The following is an 18,139-nucleotide window of genomic DNA, read 5'->3' on the forward strand; positions in this document are numbered from 1 at the left end:
CTGACTAAAGTGAAAAACAAACGGGTAGTGTCTTTAGTGAGCAGGAAGTGTCATATGAATAAGGATGCATGTCAATTAATATTAAAATACTACACGTCTTTTTTACTCTCATGATTCGCAGCCAGGCCCTACTTTTAGCACTTCCTTACCGAGTTTCATGCTAATGAAATCCCCGGAAATGGGTAAGCCTGTGACCCTTATCTCGGCCCATTATTCCAAACGCGACTCGGCATGGCCCGTCCCTCCGGATGGGATGAGCCGTATTTCTTAGCCTAAGACAGGATGTAAATTAAAACCAATAAAGCGCTCACGAGTATGGTGCCAGAGAACGCCTGGCGCTCTGCAAGACACAGATCTAATGTCGCATGCATGCCAGGAGTCCACTTCAACACCTGCCCACACACTCAACATAAGCATAAACAATTGTATATTCATCGCCAGATAAGATGAGATCATCCCCAGTGAAGAGCTCTAAGATTTGGGCTAGCCGATGAGGAAATCTTAGAAGGTATCGCAGACAAAATATGTCCCGTGAATCGGGTTGAAATATAGGTATAAGACAGGTCACGAAGTTCCACCTACGATTCGAATAGCTATCACAAATAGAATAGTTATACTAACCGCCCCTCCCCTTCCATAGCAACCCACACTGCACATCCCACTCGGTCCGCACTTGCTGACCCCACCACCCACCAGCTACCCTCAGATGACGTCACCATCAGATGACGTCATCACGGTGATCTCAGCGGGCGCGGATCTGGCGCCGGCGGCGGCAGCGGCGGTTGGCGGCGTTGGTGGGGGGGGGGGGGGGGAGAGGAGAGGGGAGGGGTCGACAGCAAATACCGGGATACGATAGCGACAGAGTCCGAAGTTAAGTGTGTGTGTGTGTGTGCCATGTGGGAGGGTACTTCGTGGCACCGGTGCGATTTCTGAATAGATTCACATTGTTCACACTGCACATAGGAGCTAGAGCAGAAAACGGGAGTGGTTCTGTACATAGGAAGCGACTCGATTAGCTATGATGGAAAAAGGTGGTGTGTTATGTGAACATGAAGAAAAAGTTGTACATCGACCGTCCTACGGATAAGACTTTTTAACTGTTGTGGACGGTGCAAAAACTTCTTTGAATATGTACCTGTTTTCTGTCAACAATACATGAATCTCAACACAACGCTGCTGAATATGTAATATGTATTTTGACATCAAGTCGAATACTATGCAATGAGATCAAATGCCCCAGTGTCAGCCCCACCGTTACACCCAATGTTCAGTGATAACTCAGGGTCGCTGATGCCATTACAAGGCATGGCCGTCAAGACATTTACCTATCCAGCCCAGATACATTTACAGAGCTGTTGTGCAGCCAAGCATAGCAGCGATGTTTTGTGCTAATGGGGTGGCGGAAAAGACTGCATGCCTGGCTGATCGTGGCCGTGAGACACGCGGAACTGGACCTGCTTCCTTACAGCCCAGCGGCCAGCGCGAGGCAAGGTGTTTTACGGACGGCGATGGTAAAATGTTAAAATAAAATCACTATCGGCACTGTCTTATGTAGGTATTTTGCATTATGTGGTCAATGGTCATCGGCAAGTCATGGAGACTGTCAATAGTCATTGTGCTTGAAGACCAGGCAGAGAAAACCAGGCAGGATGTATTGTAACAAAAAAAAAAATCCTTTTCTCACCTCCCAAATGTGCAGTGTTACTGCGGATTAGAATGAGCGCCACAGTATTTATCACAGTCAACACTCTCACAGAGCTAGCACTGCCACCACACAAGAATCCTCACAGTTCGGACCTCTGTGGGAAGCCCTCACAGCCCCGACACTCCCCACCAAGCGCCACCGTCCGTCTACTGGCACGGGGCAGCAGCCGAGGCGGGCCAGACAATCAGCTGTTCCCTCCCACTCCCCCCGTCTCGAGCCGCCCCGCCCCCTCAGCCCGCCGCCCCGCCCCTCCCTAGAGGTTCTGCACGGAATGGAGGTCAGGCCGTGGTGGAGGGAGGGGAGGAGAGGAGGCGTGACCTCGCATGGACCAGGATGTTTGAGTCAGGCATCCTGCCAGATGGTATGGTGAGGCTGCGAAATGTAGAATTTACGGGTATATAATTTATGATTCAGGGACTCCTCTCTCCCTCTCTCCCTCTCCCTCTCCCTCTCCCTCTCCCTCTCCCTCTCCCTCTCTCTCTCTCTCGCTCTCTCTCGCTCTCTCTCGCTCTCTCTCGCTCTCTCTCGCTCTCTCTCGCTCTCTCTCGCTCTCTCTCGCTCTCTCGCTCTCTCTCGCTCTCTCTCGCTCTCTCTCGCTCTCTCTCGCTCTCTCTCGCTCTCTCTCGCTCTCTCTCGCTCTCTCTCGCTCTCTCTCGCTCTCTCTCTCTCTCTCTCTCTCTCCCTCTCTCTCTCTCTCTCTCTCTCTCCCTCTCTCCCTCTCTCTCTCTCTCTCTCTCTCTCTCTCTCTCTCTCTCTCTCTCTCTCTCTCGTCACCAAAGCCTGCAAAATATGGAAATGCTATTCATAACGTAGTGCAGAATAGGCGTGTAAATAGGAAAGAAACAAGTCGCAAAAAACGCAAGCACTGCTGTGTTTAAAAGGACGCCAACCCATTGCCAGGTCATCCTTTATATGACATTAACTTTTCTATAAACCCCAGCAGCCTCCAAACTTGATCATACTTGTCAAAGGTCAACTAGGTTTGTAATGTTCAAAAACGCATATAGGAGGCAGAAAATAAGCACGTACAAAACATAACTCATTTCCGACTCATTTATTTTCTACCAAATGACCACTGGCATTTCCCACGAAAATGAAGCCCATGGTTAACAAAATAAACCTCTGCTAATACAACCCCAATAACTTCGACCAATGCTACACGAAGCGCGATGCCTGGGCTGAGGTCAAATGCAGAATGAACTCCAATCGAAGCTTGATATGGAGCACACCGTACCTATATTTAGGGCTCGTAAAAAATGACAGAACAGCTACACCACTAATGTGACAGTTTGAATCGTTGACACAAAGCGATGGACAAGATGCCGGTGTCGTTACTTCACTGAACCTGTTCGGTATTCAGAAAGCGTATCATCCATGATCAAAACAATGGTCAGACCGGTCGTCCCATTCAGAAAACAAATGATTCGTGTAACAAAGGTGTAAGAAAGGCCCTCTGAATCCAAAGTGCTGCAATTTTGAACTTCAACAATTTCGATTTAAAGCACTTCTCGATTTTTTAAGTGTCGGTAATTGCAAGCCAAGGACCCCAACATGGCATCTCAACTCAAAACTAATGTTAAGGTGGGATGGCCGCTTTAAGTCACAAACATTTACCTCAGTAATTCATTCAACGAATAGCGACATTATAATTCTTACTACAGCTAATGACATCTTGTAGCCCTTACCGCACGCTACTAAACAAAATATAGCCAACGCACGACACCACAGCATGGTGTTTCGTGCAATTATACGGCCTCGACGTCAGCCAGGCCCGTCAGCGAGTCGGCAGTCGAGCCAATCGCCTCTGTCGTGCCGGGCTCAGTTGGGATATCATCCGCAGTACTTGCTACAGCTGTGGTTGGTTCGGTAGTTTCCGGTTCAGTAGTTCCCGAGTCAGTGGTTCCAGCTTCGGTAGCTCCCGATTCAGTGGTTCCTGATTCGGTAGTTCCCGATTCAGTGGTATCCGATTCGGTGGTTCCTCCTTCAGTAGTTTCCGATTCAGTGGTTGCTGCTTCTGAGGTTCCCGGTTCGTTAGTTCCTGCTTCCGTGGTTCCTGATTCGGTAGTTCCCGATTCAGTGACTCCCGATTCAGCAGTCCCCGATTCGGTCGTTCCCGGTACAGTGGTACCCGGTTCGGTGGTACCCGATTCGGTGGTTCCCGGTTCAGTGGTTCCCGGTTCAGTGGTACCCGGTTCGGTGGTACCCGGTTCGGTGGTACCCGATTCGGTGGTTCCCGGTTCAGTGGTTCCCGGTTCAGTGGTACCCGGTTCGGTGGTACCCGATTCGGTGGTACCCGATTCGGTTGTTCCCGCTTCGGTGGTACCCGGTTCGGTCGTACCCGGTTCGGTGGTACCCGATTCGGTTGTTCCCGATTCGGTGGTAATTTCTGCGTCGGTCGGCGGACAGTGGCGACGTCTCGAGCGGCCACCAGATCTTCGGCCCTTCTCCTTCGAGTGCTTCTTCTTCTTCTTCTTTTTGCGTCCCCTGCCGCGGTGGCGTCTCTCTCTGGAGTCCACTGGTTCCTCGTCATCATCCTCACATAGTTCCCGAGATCGACCTCTGCTAGAGGGCTTCTTCTTCTTCTTCCTCTTCTTCTTTTTGCCTTTCTTTTCGCGGGAGTGCCTGCGATGCGGCTCTGGAGCGCGTTTCAATCTCACCAGCGTCATCAGGCCCAGCTCATCATCTTCTTCTTCCTCGCTGTCCAGCAGAACGGCGCCGAAGTCGGTGAGACGACCGCTGAGGTCCGGCAGACGACCGCGGCGGCTCTGCTGCACAGCTCCGCCGCCGCAGCCGTCCGGTACGCCGCCATCGCCGGTCACACACAGAGAGGAGGCAGAGAGAGAGCGTGGTGCTGCTGGTGTCGTCAATACCGTCAGCACCAACACCAGCACCAGCGGCGGCAACATCGCGCCCGGCCCCGCCCGACACCAATGGTGCCGCCAGTTGCCGGTGCCGGTTTATGTATGCGGTAGCACGGAGGCCTGTGCGACCACGTATGTTTGGCCTGCATGATACAGGAATGCAATGTTTCGTTTAAAGTTCAATAAGCAGTCGTAGCCTTTTACTGAGAGCTGGGGCACAGTTTAAGGGGGCCCAAACCAGTGTTCGTCACGGGCCGCAAAATCCCAGTCCAGCCCAGCCCAGGCCCATGGGTTCACAGCCCGGCCCAGCCCGAGCCCATTCATGGTAAAAATGTCAAAGCCCAGCCCGGTCCAGCCCGTCAAAAATGAATGGATTGAATATCATGACACCACACAGGTATTATGTCATCCAAAGCTACCCAAGAAACAAATCTTTTGAGAACATCAATCTTCTCAATGCACATTGCAAAATGCACATATATGCTTTAGGTATTAACTCATTTTTAAGCTTTGCAGAATAATCACTAATAAGCTAGTGAAGTGTGTTTTCTCTCAGTTGCAAACTTCTGGCCCCACTTTACAGTTCTTGGCCCAGCCCATCCACAGCCCATCGATCCGTCATATTTAAGGGCCCAGCCCAGCCCGTAGCCCAGCCCAGCCCATGGCCCATTGGGCTGGCCCGGCCCATGGCGAACACTGGCCCAAACACGTGACCAATTAAGATAAAAGGGTTGCTAGCGTCCTGAAATGGGCTGTTACCAAAGGAAAGTATGTGAATTGCATCCTAAGCGCTCTAAGTCCTAAGCCTTTCAAATCTGATTCACTTTGATTCTGGCAGTGTCCACTGCCTGAAGAGGTTCATGATTCTGGCATATTTTGGCAAGGAGGGCTGGCAGTAGGCGCTGCTCTTCGGCATGAAGTTTCACACTAGGGAGCACAAAGTGAAAATGTTACATTAGTACATTAGTAGACTCATACATTAGAAGACTTTCGATTATTTTAAAGGGAACCTCCCGGCTCCCACCTTCCAAAAAAAAGTTAATGAATTGGCACTTCAGTGCTGTAACATAGTTCAGAATGACCAAAATATTTATCCATCAAATTTCATTTAAACATATTGACCGGTCTTGGGATACAAGACATTTACTTTTGTTTATTTTTCGGAGCCATCGCTGTTCCTACGACGTCATTTGGAAAAGAATAATTTGGTATCAAAGAAGTGCGGCAGATGTTGCGCGCAAAGTAACATAAACCACCACTGCTTAGCGAAGGTGGTATAGCTAGAGCTAGGCTGACGTCAAAAGTTCAGAGGGGGCATTCAAATGCATTAGCCCCTCTGAATCTTAACCCTCGCATGTGTGCGGCGTTTGCCAGCTTCTAATGTGTAGGGGGGGGGGGGTCGGTTGGACCCCCCCCCCTTGCCGTTTGGCCCCTGATTGAGCTAGAGCTTCGCGGAAAAAACGAGCGTGTTGCCCGTGACGAGAGGAAGCCGATGATACCCAATTTTAAGGTCCTAGGTCATTGGTTGACCTTCCAGGTCAGGTCAATGACCCAAAGTCGGGAAAATCGGGACCTGTTAGGAAGTCGTAAAGTGTGGCTGCTAAGGGGTTTTTCGGGGTGCTGATCACGAATATCGTGTTAGTTTTGATCACAGATGATGTCTTTAAGCATTTAGACCAGGTCGGGTCAGGTCAGGTCAGGTCAACCAGTAGGCGTCGTGACGGGTATTCGTAGTACGTGTCAACCGCCTCTGAAAGCTTCGTAACATGTTACGAAGGCACCAAAACTACTTCGTAAATGTTCAAATGGTTGCTAAATTCGAATTCAGCTCCAAAAACTAGCCTAGAAACATGTAAAACTCGAAAAAGTGAACCGAGGTCACCCGAGGTCACCAAAGGTCAATGACCTGACCTGACCTTCAGGTGACCTTGACACCCACCCTAATGTATGGGAGCAATATCAAATCACATGTTTGAACGTTTGAAACCACAAAAAGCTTGCAAACGCGCGGCTAATGCAAGCCGACATACGCGAAATCGCGATTCCGGCCAAACATGGTCTCGGAAAAGAGGTCACAGGTCAAAGGTCATTTGGGTCAGGGTCATGAAATTTTCAGGGTAGGTGTAAAATTGATCAATGCGAGGGTACTGAAAGTTTCGTCGCGATCGGCCGCTTTTTACGCGAGTTATTCGCGAAAAACCATGGGGGGGTCCATCCGACCCCCCCCCCCCTACACATGCGAGGGTTAACCCGCGCCCCGTAGGAGGGTGGGGGGCGAAACGCCCCCGCCCCCTTTCCTTTTCCGTAGATATCTCCTAAACGACTGCAGATATCGCCACCAATCTCTCAGGACCTCTCCGGGCATCAAATTTACACAGTGTGACCAAAAGGACCTATCTAGAGCTGTTCCCTCCCCGCCCCCTTCCGTCTCGAGCCACCCCGCCCCCTTCCGACTTCTGCATAGAACGGAGGTCAAGCTGGGGGGGGGGAGAGGTTGGGTTGGGGCTGGTGGGAGGGGAGGGACGTGACCTCGCATGGACCAGGATGTTTGAGCCAGACATCCTGTCAGATGGTGAGGGAGGCATAAAATGTAAAATACATGGGCAAATATGGACGGCAAATTTGTAGCCGTGCGACTGCTTTCTCGGGGTTCTTAATCAATGCAAAAACTAACTAAACAGCAAAATTTATCCTATCGTGACTAGCAAATATGAAAAATCAACGAATTATGGAGCATGCAAATTATTATCAAGGGCCGGACGCAATAAGCACACTGCAATAAAAACAAGCAGCCAGCCCACTTACTCAGTGCTGGAATTTAGCGCTACAGAAAAAGAAAAATAAGCGGGAGCGCATGGCCAAGTACCTACCATATTTATAAATGATGTCTAAGCACGGCCAGGCGTGCAAATTATGACGTAAGCTTATCACATACGCCTCAGCACCGCTGAGCAAGCCACCAGCCTTATTAGGCAGTCAAATGCCATGGAAATAGGCATGGAACAAACGCAAAGTAAAAATACACACCTAAGAGTTATCAGTGTAACAACATTTTTCAATATATCAAACGATTAATGTAAGAAACTTTTGTGAACATATTCAAATAGATGCATCCAATGCTGCCACGCAAAGCGTGAAAGATGGGATACAACGGAAATGTTCAGGATTTGTGGCAGTCCACGACAGAACAGTTATGACACTAATATGACATCCCAACTCGGTATTACATAGTGATGTAAAAGATTAGGGTGTCGTTCGTTCCATGGAGCTGCTTGCTATTCAGGTAGCGTGCCTGAAATAAAAACCTGATCAAACCAGTCGTTCCATTCAGTAAATAAGTGATCATCAATAGTGAATGGATCAAAAATGCTGCTTCGTGTATAGCTTTTATCTCTAACCGTTTATTTCATGCAATTATGAAGGCATTTGTAAAGGGATTTGCACCAGTAAGCTTCTCAGGCAATATGCGATTCTGACAATTGAAAACGATATCGGGTAGCCTTCGCTGAACACAAGTTCCAATCCAAACCATACAGAGTCGGAAAACTCCAGGTAAACAGCATAAGTCACGTATAAATCTGCCGGAAAATCCCAGACAAACAACAGAAACCACGTGCGAAAGTTTGGCATGCTGCGGTAGCCAAATCCCGGTACACTTAACACACGTCTAACCAAAGCAGATCCCTAGCGCTAGCTTAACCAAACTACCCCCCCCCCCTCATCACGTGTTGATTCATTCCGTGCTACAGGACAAACGGAAGTATGACGTCATGCGTCACGAACCGGTCCACGGAGCGGATGTATGACGTCATTCCACAAACTGGTCTGAGGCATGACGTCACCCTCGCGGAAATAGGAGACCGACTGGTCTGTAGGAATGTAACAATAGAGGCGAAATAAACGCACGCTAGGGCTGTACCGAAAGTGATAACTGAGAACACAGCTATAGAGGTGGACAGAGCAGAGAAACTGAGAGGTGGGAAAGTCAGTACAGCCGAAAAGGCGACAGAAAATTTAGAAACCTTGCAGCGCTTTGCAGCACGCTATAGCAGCGCTATAGATCAATAGATCAAAAACCAAAGGTGTGAACTATGAAGCATACTCAAAGCAGTGAGCATCGAGCACATCCATAGCAAACATTTCATCTTTTTTCATCGGTTGACTCTTCGTCAAAAATACGTACTCGTTTTTAGCCGATCGCATTTGTTTTACTATGATGTGCTGATGGAAGCATTTTTCAGATATCACTGACTAAATCATCGCTGCAGTCTTCATTTATTGTTCCAATATCCACTTGACATCCGAAAAAGCCCCTTAACCAGCCTTGCATCTCTAGGAAGACAGCAAACAATCTCGCCATATGCTTAAGCCAGCGATGCTATATTCCGTGCCACCGTCAAACTTTCGCTGAAGGTCCCCCGCTGGGCCCTCGATGTGAAGCCGTCTCAAAGACCGATGGGAAGTGCTCTGAACAGAGCTCGGTAAAGGCGGTCCGCCCATTCCTCCCTACTCTTCCCGGCGAGCTCTCATACTCTGCCCAACAGAGCGTCTACTGAGCAAACCATGGGCTACTTTCTCCACATTGAAGGTGGGAAGAGAGGAAGGAGAGGAAGGTGAGTGAGAGAGAGAGAGAGAGAGAGAGAGAGAGAGAGAGAGAGAGAGAGAGAGAGAGAGGGAGAGAGAGAGCGCGAGTGAGTGAGAGAGCAGTGGGAGCAACGGAGATTAAATGGGAGTAAACAAAGATAAATACAACGAAAAGCCATTTACCTCAGAAGATAGCCTCACCTATCAAGCGTGTTACAAAAGCAGACGCATCATATGGTGATCGCATTAGTGTCATCTAGACAGGTTTCTGTGATATTTTTGAAGTCACATATTACATTCATCCGGATTATCCTCCCAAAACTATCAGGAGAGCCTGATTCATCGCCCAGTCATTTCATACCCCCCACCCCCCTCCACCGCCCTCCTCTCGGCAGCGCGAGTCATTTCCGATCTGTGGCGGCTGACAGCATCGCAGACACACGGTCACGTGCCTTTGACTGATATGTGACTGATGAGGCTGACTGCTTTATGCTGTGTGTGTGGGTGTTTGTGTACGAGTATTTGTGTCTGCATGCGCAGCAGCCGAGACACGCAATCAGCTCATTGGTGCTAACAGCTCAACAGCCTATGTCGTATGGCAGAGAGATGGCCATTTAAGACCTTTGAAGTTTTTGTCGTAGACTTTCTGCAGGTTCAAGACATTTCCTTACCAAACTTATAAATCGACTGTCTGTGCCTACACCTTGCATAATGCATATCAGCATTTCAGCATCGTCTTTGTATTATGATGCCTCGAAACATGACCAAGGCAACGGGTGCAACATTTTGAAACAATAGCCTGTCTCGCAATGGTTCTAAGGCCGTGGCCGTGCAAATAAGGTAGGCGGGTCGTGTGAATCATCGGATGCAGCCCCATGTCCCGAGGTCACCGAAAGGGCATGACGAGACCCTGGAGCTGCGTTCAGACTACAGAGTCTAGATATAGCTAAGGCGAGAGTGGCATTGGTCGAAGCGGTGCTAAATGAGGGTAAACAAAATTAAAATGGTTATTATGAATGTTGCGCACGTTTCAAATAGGGAGTTGAGCACCTAATTTAGTGCAGTGGAATCAAAGAGCCGTACGATCAGTTGAAGCCGTACGATCAGTTGTAGACCGTAGAATCTTTGAACCAACAATACGACACCGGTACCGCCTCCACCCCGACCCCTCCCTCCGGCCAGTTCCGCCGAGCGCTGGACGAGTGCCAGCGCTCAGCTGATTTAGCCAGCTGACTGCCGGTTCACCTCCTCCCCCCCCCCCTCCACCTGTCCAGACGGCGCGGTCTGCAGCCGCCGGGGTCGTGGGAGTTATCCAGGGGTCAAGGTCGAGAGGTCACCCGCGGGAGTGGAGAACCGGACGAGTGGTACAGAGTTTTGCAGACTATTATTCGTCGGGACAGTAGATAGAGCACGGATTATATGAAGCAAATGCGCTAAAGGTGAGGTGGTTTCGCAAACAAAGCCTAGAAATTGGTGAGCAACGTTTTTCTTTTAATATAAGTGAGGTCTAAAACATACACACAACTTGTACAAACAGATAAATCGATCAAGGCACGGGTCGGGTGAAGGGAAGGGAGCTGATGAGAGGGGAAGAAAGAGCGACGGGAGAGGAAGAGGGAGAGAAGGAGAGAGGGGGAGAGAAGAGGGAGAGAGGGGAGAGGAAGAGGGTAGAGGTTTGACAACTACCAGTGTTGCCACGCCCACGCCACGTGTTGGATCTGGCAACAGGTCGTTGCCAAGCGGTCAGTATATTCAGCACAACAGAACCTGAATCTTGACACATTAGAAATTACTGCCACAGGTCACACGCCCAAGCCAAATATGTAAGCAAAGCAGGCCAATTTTAAGGATTATCAAAACATCATCCAGCTAACAAAATGGAGCATACCTAGTCAACTGCGATCATGTAACACATTGAAACGTTATGAAATTTCACCTATTGAACAGTGAACACCATACCCACCAGAACGGACCAACAAATCCACGAATCTCATGGTTCACCTGCACTGCCTGCTTATCAGTTCCCGTGGCATGACCCAGACAGCTTCAGACAGTGCCCGATATCACAGAAAAATCTACACCATATCCTGGCGGAGATTTAGACCAGACGTTAACGGAACAGTAGCTGTAGATAACATACATGGTATTTGCTCACGGGAGAAGATAGCGACTTTGTGAGCTGTTTTCTGCACTAGACCATGGATTCATGATAACATTATACGACTTCATGATGGAAGGTTATGTTACAGGTGACTGTTGGATTCTACTTTGATTGTTTCATTGTGTCGATGATCATGCAGTCAGCCATCTTTAGCATGTGACGATTTATTTCTAATCATTTTTTATTGTGTTTTTATACGCGCTGTTCTGTTGTCGTACTAGCATACACCTAAACTAAGAAAAGGCGAAACAAAAATATTTATATTTTTTTATAAATTTAGTCCGAAACTTTTGATGGGAAGGATTCACAAGGACAGAGCCACCGCTAAGCGAAGCTTTACACCAGGGCTGCGGAGTCGGAGTCGGAGTCGGAGTCGGTCGGAGTCGACAGTTGTGACCGGAGTCGGAGTCGGAGTCGGAGTCGATTTTAGAAACCCGAGACGGAGTCGGAGTCGGAATCACCGAAAATCTGTCGACTCCGCAGCCCTGCTAGGTCTGCGGAGTCGGAGTCGGGAGTTGGAGTCGGTCGGAGTCGACAATTCTGCCCGGAGTCGGAGTCGGAGCCGGAGCTGGTTTTTGAAAGCCGGAGTCGGAGTCGGAGTCGGAGTCGCCGAAAATTCATCGACTCCGCAGCCCTGCTTTACACATAGTCTTGGAATATGTTACCATGGCCCATGTGTTGGGCCTCAGGGACAATAGCACGCATAGCGACTCAAATGTCCACTCCGAATAATTGCAGGAAAATTGTGCGAATAGCTGGAGCGGTTGTAAAAGTCTCCTTGACCGTACATTTCCTTCACAAGTGGTGACAATGTGTGAAGTGACCGGATTAACCGATTAAGGTAACGGTGATACATCAATTCAAGAAGTGATTGCATTGATTGCATAGCGAAGATAAGATATTGCCATGGACAAGTGCCTTCAGCGATGCAAGCAAGTGCATCAACATAGAAAGTAAGCGAGCAGGATCGATTGACATTTCAGTGGTGGTATTACAGAAAATAATTCACGTGCATTCAGAAAATAAAATACATGTCATCCGGATAAACAGATATCCGGATACCGGGAGAAAAATGTCCGGCACGGAAAAGCATGTTATCCGAGCATAAATCCGAGCCGAGCCGACTAAAAAACGTCACTCATGAACCCTCTATGAATTAAGAGGCATTCGATCCAGCAAGTTAAGTGCATGGGATGCAACTGTTTCACAACGAAGACCAATAAGAAGGTTAGGCATGCGACTGCGAGTCAGTCGACACCCTCCAGAACTGAGCTGCCTTCCACGGAGCTACTCCGGATATGTGAACAGGAAGCAAATATTTGACGCAAAAGCAAAATGTTTGGAATCGGGTGTGGATTCGGAAAGCGCGGGCGGCATGCAAGTCTTGTTCAACTTCATTGTTGGAGCTGTGAGGCGGAGAAAATGCACCCGCCGATTCCGATTATGGATAGGAAATACGAAAATGAGAATATTGGTGCTTGAAAATACGGCTGTTGGAATGGGTGTTCGCAGAAAACTACACTGTAGTCCAGTTAGCCAAGCAAGCCCAGATTACTGGTATACTCATGCCATATCATGGTGTTTGCGTTCGGATAGATAACTGAATTCCTCATTTATCCCACTATCAGTTTTCTGGGCAGGCTTCAAAGCATGCCAGAGCTTCAGAATTTTCACCGTCAAAGTCGTTAATCTTCGCGGTACAGATGCTCTAAAAAACGCTTATGCGGAAGATTCGCAATCGGTTCCATGTACGGCAATTGGTATCAAAACGAAATGAAATGAAAAATATTTGTTATCACTGTGAATCAAGTATCAAGGACACCAGTGCATAATGCGAAATAGCAACTGCCTTTGGAACTAAGATCAAAACGCCCTAATACAGTTTCTGGGCATCGAGTGTGTCCGAGTCGACACAGTAAGATCCTCAAAGGAAGGACTTGCGACAAAGAAAAACAGAATCTCAGTGCCTGCAATAGGGCGATCGTCTGCCCACATTAGATAGACTAACACCCTTCCCGGCAGTGCCCACACTGCAGTGTGTGCAGCCCCGCAGGTTTTTAACACAAAGCTCACAGGCCCGGTCTAAGGAGACCGTTAGACATACAATGTCAGAGGCGTGCCACGGTTGGGCCCAGACAGCACCGCCGGGCGCCGCCCCCACGGCCCACTTGGGAATGTGCGCGAAGGCGGCGGCGAGGGCGGCGGCGGCGGCGGCGGCGGGGGCGGGGCGGGCGGGGCGGCGGCGGCGGCGGCGGCGGCCGGACAGGTCTCTGACTGTGCTGGCGTGGCAGGTATCATGGGTGTCGAGGGCAAATCCAGGCTACAGAATGGCAAGACCTCACCCAATGAATTATGAACTATGTAGACTGTAGAGTACGAATATAGTGCAAGTGTATCCGTCTCACCACCGTCACATGGCGGTAAAAACTAAAAACGGACGGTGGACAGTGGACGGTGGACGGTGGGACGGTGGGACGGTGGACGGTGGACGGTGGACGGTGGACGATGCAGACGACGCCCGCCCGACGGGCTGCGGGCGGTGACAGAAGGGGCACAGGGCGGAAATGTTATCCAGTCACCCCCCTGCCTTTCCCGTCCAGCCTCAGAACCATGACATCACTGGTGTATGACGTCACCCCCGCGGTGATGACGTCAGATCAGCTGATCACCAGCTGATCGTTCAGAGGTTACCAAACCGGAATGGGCCGTAAAACCATTCGGGATATCTCAAATCCGGGTGGAACACAATCCATGTGATCTCGAGCATTGCGATATGTGAGGAACACAGCTTATCAACCACAACAGTTACATACCTTCGATCCCCTGGTTACTGGTAATAGGAAATAACAAAACAAATATTACGGCAAAACTGACAATCTATCGGTCAGCATCTTCAAAATAAGCTCGCGCGCAAGTTCGATATTCAAGGGAGGCATAGGACATAGGCCATTGGGCGCATGATTTCGAAGACGCATGGCCCACAGCTAAATGTCTTACTAAAATAAATAGGGACTGATAAATGGAGGACGTTTCGCTAATCGCTTCAGGCAAGCATGCCAATTAATCGAATGTCCTTCCCAATGTCCTTTGTAAGACCTGACGCCTCGAGAGAAAGTTCACACACTTTGTTTATTGCCTGAAAACGCGCATAGAGTACAGGTGCCAACTGCCAGAAGAGAAAGTGTCGTAAAATTCCCAGCCGAGATCGTAAACAAGATCTACCAGGGAGAGTCCGAACATTTAAAGCGGTAGCCAAGGCTATGCGGTAGCATGTGATGTGTAGTGTAGGATTGTAAGATTTCCTTGCACATGCAGATACGATTTGACAGACTGACCAATGCTTCACTTTCAACACACAGCATGTACTCATTCAAAACGAAAATCAACCACATTCGAAGAAACCGTACTGGCGGAGCTCTCTGGTTAACATTTCTACCAGCTTCTGCAAGTCTTCAATGATGCGAAGCCCATGCTCCACCGCTCCACCGCTCGCTCCCCAGCACAAAATGTTCCCGTGACCTTGACCTGAAGAGGCATGAATGCGCCCTGGGCGGACAAGTGAAAGACCGCTATTTGAAAGGTTCGCAGAGTTGGGTCCGGGATAGATTCATTTCCCAATAAATCAGCCATATGTGTTCCGTTCCCCTTGTGACTTGGAACAAGTACCTACTCTGGCTTGGAACAGCGTTGGCATGAGAGTTCCGGTTAGCACCTGGTCCCAAAATACACATCTTTATCCAAAACTCAGTTGGACTTTTGGAATCAAAATATGGAGGCATCAATAATTTGATTCTGGTGGGAGGAGCCATGACCAAATATGGGCATGGAATCAATTTTTTGATTCATTTGGGTACACTTTTGGCTTCAAATGTATCGTTACGGTTGAAAAAAGGCCCATGACGGTGAGATTTTTCTTTAAAAAGGTAGAAAAATGTGGTAGCTTTCCAAAAAGTGCTACCTCAAAACTAAGAAATTGTCCCTTTGGCCTTGTGAATGGGAAAAAGACAGAGCCACTGTCCATCACGTAAAAGCTGTTTTGAGGAAATCACACTGTATGTTATTTTTGTATCATGAATCGCATACTAAACAATCAGTATTTGTGTAAAATGGCAAAATGAAATTTTCAAACCCCTTATTGTCATTGTTGTAGTGCTTTTATATTTATTATATGGTTTTTACCTGTTGCTTCAGTTTTTGTATTCTTGACATTTAAAAATTGTGAATTGTTACCAAATGTAGTGAAGGTTATCTACAACATTGCTATAGGTATCTGTTGTGGTGCTGAGGATACCACTAAATGAGAATAGTAGCAAGATAAATGATGTATTCCTGCAAGTCATTGTTGCCTATCTCTTTACATTACCTGTGAATCAAAATAATGATTAGCCAGCTGATGGGGAATCAATATTATGATTATCTGTTTAAAGTGAATCAATTCCTTGATTGCCTTTCACTACCTATAGAATTCAAATTGTTATGATAGGAGCAATATTATTTTGCTTAGGAGATAGTTCCAGCATTTCTGTTCAAGATCAGGCATGCTCCTTCTTGAAACACTCTCTTATTTTTATGTGATTGGTAAGTTAGAAATGGTCTGCATTTATGCCCAAATATGGTCATAAGGAATCAATCTTTTGATGCCTCCATATTTTGATTCCAAAGGTCTAGTTTGCCCAACTGAACTAGCGCCGATAGTCCGAGCGAATATCGACCGTAAGGGCTATTCGCTCGCCTACGCACATTGGAAAGTCAACCTTAGCAGCTGTGTCGATATGACCTTCGCCGCCCACTCGTGGGGAAAATTGACAGCGAAGGAAACAAAAGCCATTTGGCGCTATAAAAATGAGAAGCAGAGCAAGATACGTCTTTCTAAGCGTGAGAGGCAGGTAGCACAATCGACAAAAACCTCCACATCCACGGTTTATTCCCCAAGTCGCGTTTCTCCTTGCCTTTTCAGTTTGTTTGGCTTGCCTTGGCAGCGGGCGAAGGCGAAGGCCAGGGTGCGAATTGGCATGCACCCAGCCGTAGTTCACCACGCCCAAGCAGCTACATATGAATCCTGCTGGATGATAAACAAAATACGGACTTACCTATTGTGAATCCAAATCCTTTGGGCTCCAGCTCGCAAGAACACGGATGTACACAAAATTCACGCACACCGGACACCGCGCACCGCGCCCCGTTTCCTTCTGCTGGCCGCCGTCGCGCGGGTTCACACCGGCCGGCGAATGACTTGGCGAGCTCTTAATTTGGCGACTAGAACAACAATGTATTTGAGGCAAATATTGGGCTAAACTTTCACCTTAGCATCTCAACATAGCAATTTCATGTCGCTGCAGTGTTCAGTGGAAAGTTTGTTCAATTTGACTGCCTTATAAATCAAAGCGTCCCTATGACGAGCTGGGGCGGCGAGGGTTTTAAACCCCGCCAATATTGCGGGTGGCGCGAATAGCGGTGGGCGCGCCAAGTGAGCTCCGGGCGACCACGAATGGCTTGTCACGATCTGAGGTCACGATCTATCCTTGGCCGGTGGCCCATCTTTCCATCACTTCACGGACCGATTGTACCTCTACGGAAGGCATGAGCATTGTTATGGATGCTGATTAAATCAAGAAAGCCCGGTCTTTTTGGGGAGGGGGTGGGGCTGGACCTTCCGGTCTAAATGACCGGTCGCAATATTGCGACAGGTTCCAGGTTGTTAGATGATATAATATTGAGCCGCATAAAACATGGGCTAATTCGATCGTCTTGCTAATTCGAACGGTCTCCGCCTCAAAGGCGGAGACCGTTCCGTAAGGACGGAAGTGCCACCGGGGCCGGCCGGGGGACAGGCCACCCAGTCACTGATCGGTCACCCCGAGAGGACGGTTCCGGTGGAGCTGCCCCTCCCATCACCCCCCCCCCCCCCCGTAATCTGGCTGGGTGAGCGTTCAATATAAGATCGATTCATATATTTGAAAGTCAATTATGACAGTGGATGGATATTCCGATATCTTGTCAACTTGTGTGTGCTTAGACGTGTAACAAGTTTTTTTTTAATTTATTTAACCCACAACACAAATCACAAACACATCGGACACAGCTGACGTCAAGTCATCAACTTCTCCACATCCACCACACCCGTCGTGTCGCCACAGGATGCGCCTCACCCTCTCAACCCCACACACAAAGAACGGCCAATCTCGCACGAGCCAACGCAGCTAAAGATTGTAAAAAAAAAAAAAAACACACAAAAAGGCACAACATCGCCATCGCAGCCGCAGCAGCGGACGGACCAAGCACCGGCAGCAGCAGCAGCAGCAGCAGCAGCAGCAGCAGCAGCAGCAGCAGCAGCAGCAGCGGCGGCAGCAGCAGCAGCAGCAGCAGCGGCGGCAGCAGCAGCAGAGGCAGCAGCCGCGGTAGCAGCGGAGGGCGAAGAAAAAGAGGGACAAGGTGGGACGAGGATGAGGGGCTAATGTTCGGCCCGTTTGAACGGTGTGTGTGTGTGTGTGTGTTTTGCGTATATGTATCTGTGTCCCTTATATGTATATGTGTGTCTGTACCGAGCATGAATGTAAGGAGTCGTTAATTTATATCGAGATAAGGTGACCACTATCAAGTGTTGGTAGTATTCTGAGCCTTTCCCACTTTTCTCCAAATTCAGTCAACTTATTACGTCTTCCCGCAAGAAGACGTTCTTTCTCGAACTTTAATTTCAATTAATTAAAAAAGTGTTGCACTGAGGGTTTTGTATCTTGCTTTTTTGCCGAGTAAATGGCCACTTTCGCTAAAACATAAACAATAACTTCAGTGCTTTCGCAGTCATTGAGATTTGGAAAGAACCATTGC

At 48.6% G+C, this 18,139-nt stretch overlaps 2 protein-coding genes across 12 annotated transcripts in view; both read right to left on the minus strand.

Moving 5' to 3' along the window:
- Positions 1–16,502, minus strand: part of LOC122393496 (myoferlin-like) — a 78,788-nt gene extending 62,286 nt beyond the window's left edge. For 9 of the 11 annotated variants that reach the window (XM_043389552.1, XM_043389549.1, XM_043389547.1 and 6 more), the window contains exon 1: positions 1,685–1,854. The gene's annotated coding sequence lies outside the window, so the exon portion shown is untranslated. Of the gene's footprint in view, positions 1–1,684; positions 1,855–16,401 lie in introns of those variants that run through there. The other 2 variants (XM_043389545.1, XM_043389553.1) reach the window with 2 other exon arrangements.
- LOC122393497 (mucin-13-like) lies at positions 2,744–4,673 on the minus strand. The gene has a single exon (XM_043389556.1). It carries the CDS (start codon positions 4,609–4,611, stop codon positions 3,451–3,453), a length of 1,161 nt encoding a protein of 386 aa, XP_043245491.1. The 5' UTR covers positions 4,612–4,673; the 3' UTR covers positions 2,744–3,450.
- Positions 16,503–18,139: the final 1,637 nt, after the last annotated feature.

This window comes from Amphibalanus amphitrite, unplaced genomic scaffold (assembly GCF_019059575.1).
Source record: "Amphibalanus amphitrite isolate SeventyFive unplaced genomic scaffold, NRLGWU_Aamphi_draft 000538F_arrow, whole genome shotgun sequence".
In the NCBI taxonomy this organism is placed as follows: Eukaryota; Metazoa; Arthropoda; class Thecostraca; order Balanomorpha; family Balanidae; genus Amphibalanus; species Amphibalanus amphitrite.

What these genes read in the sequence shown, in the direction of transcription:
- LOC122393497 (XM_043389556.1), bottom strand. Translation starts at nt 4,611, where the DNA reads ATGTTGCCGCCGCTGGTGCTGGTGTTGGTGCTGACGGTATTGACGACA.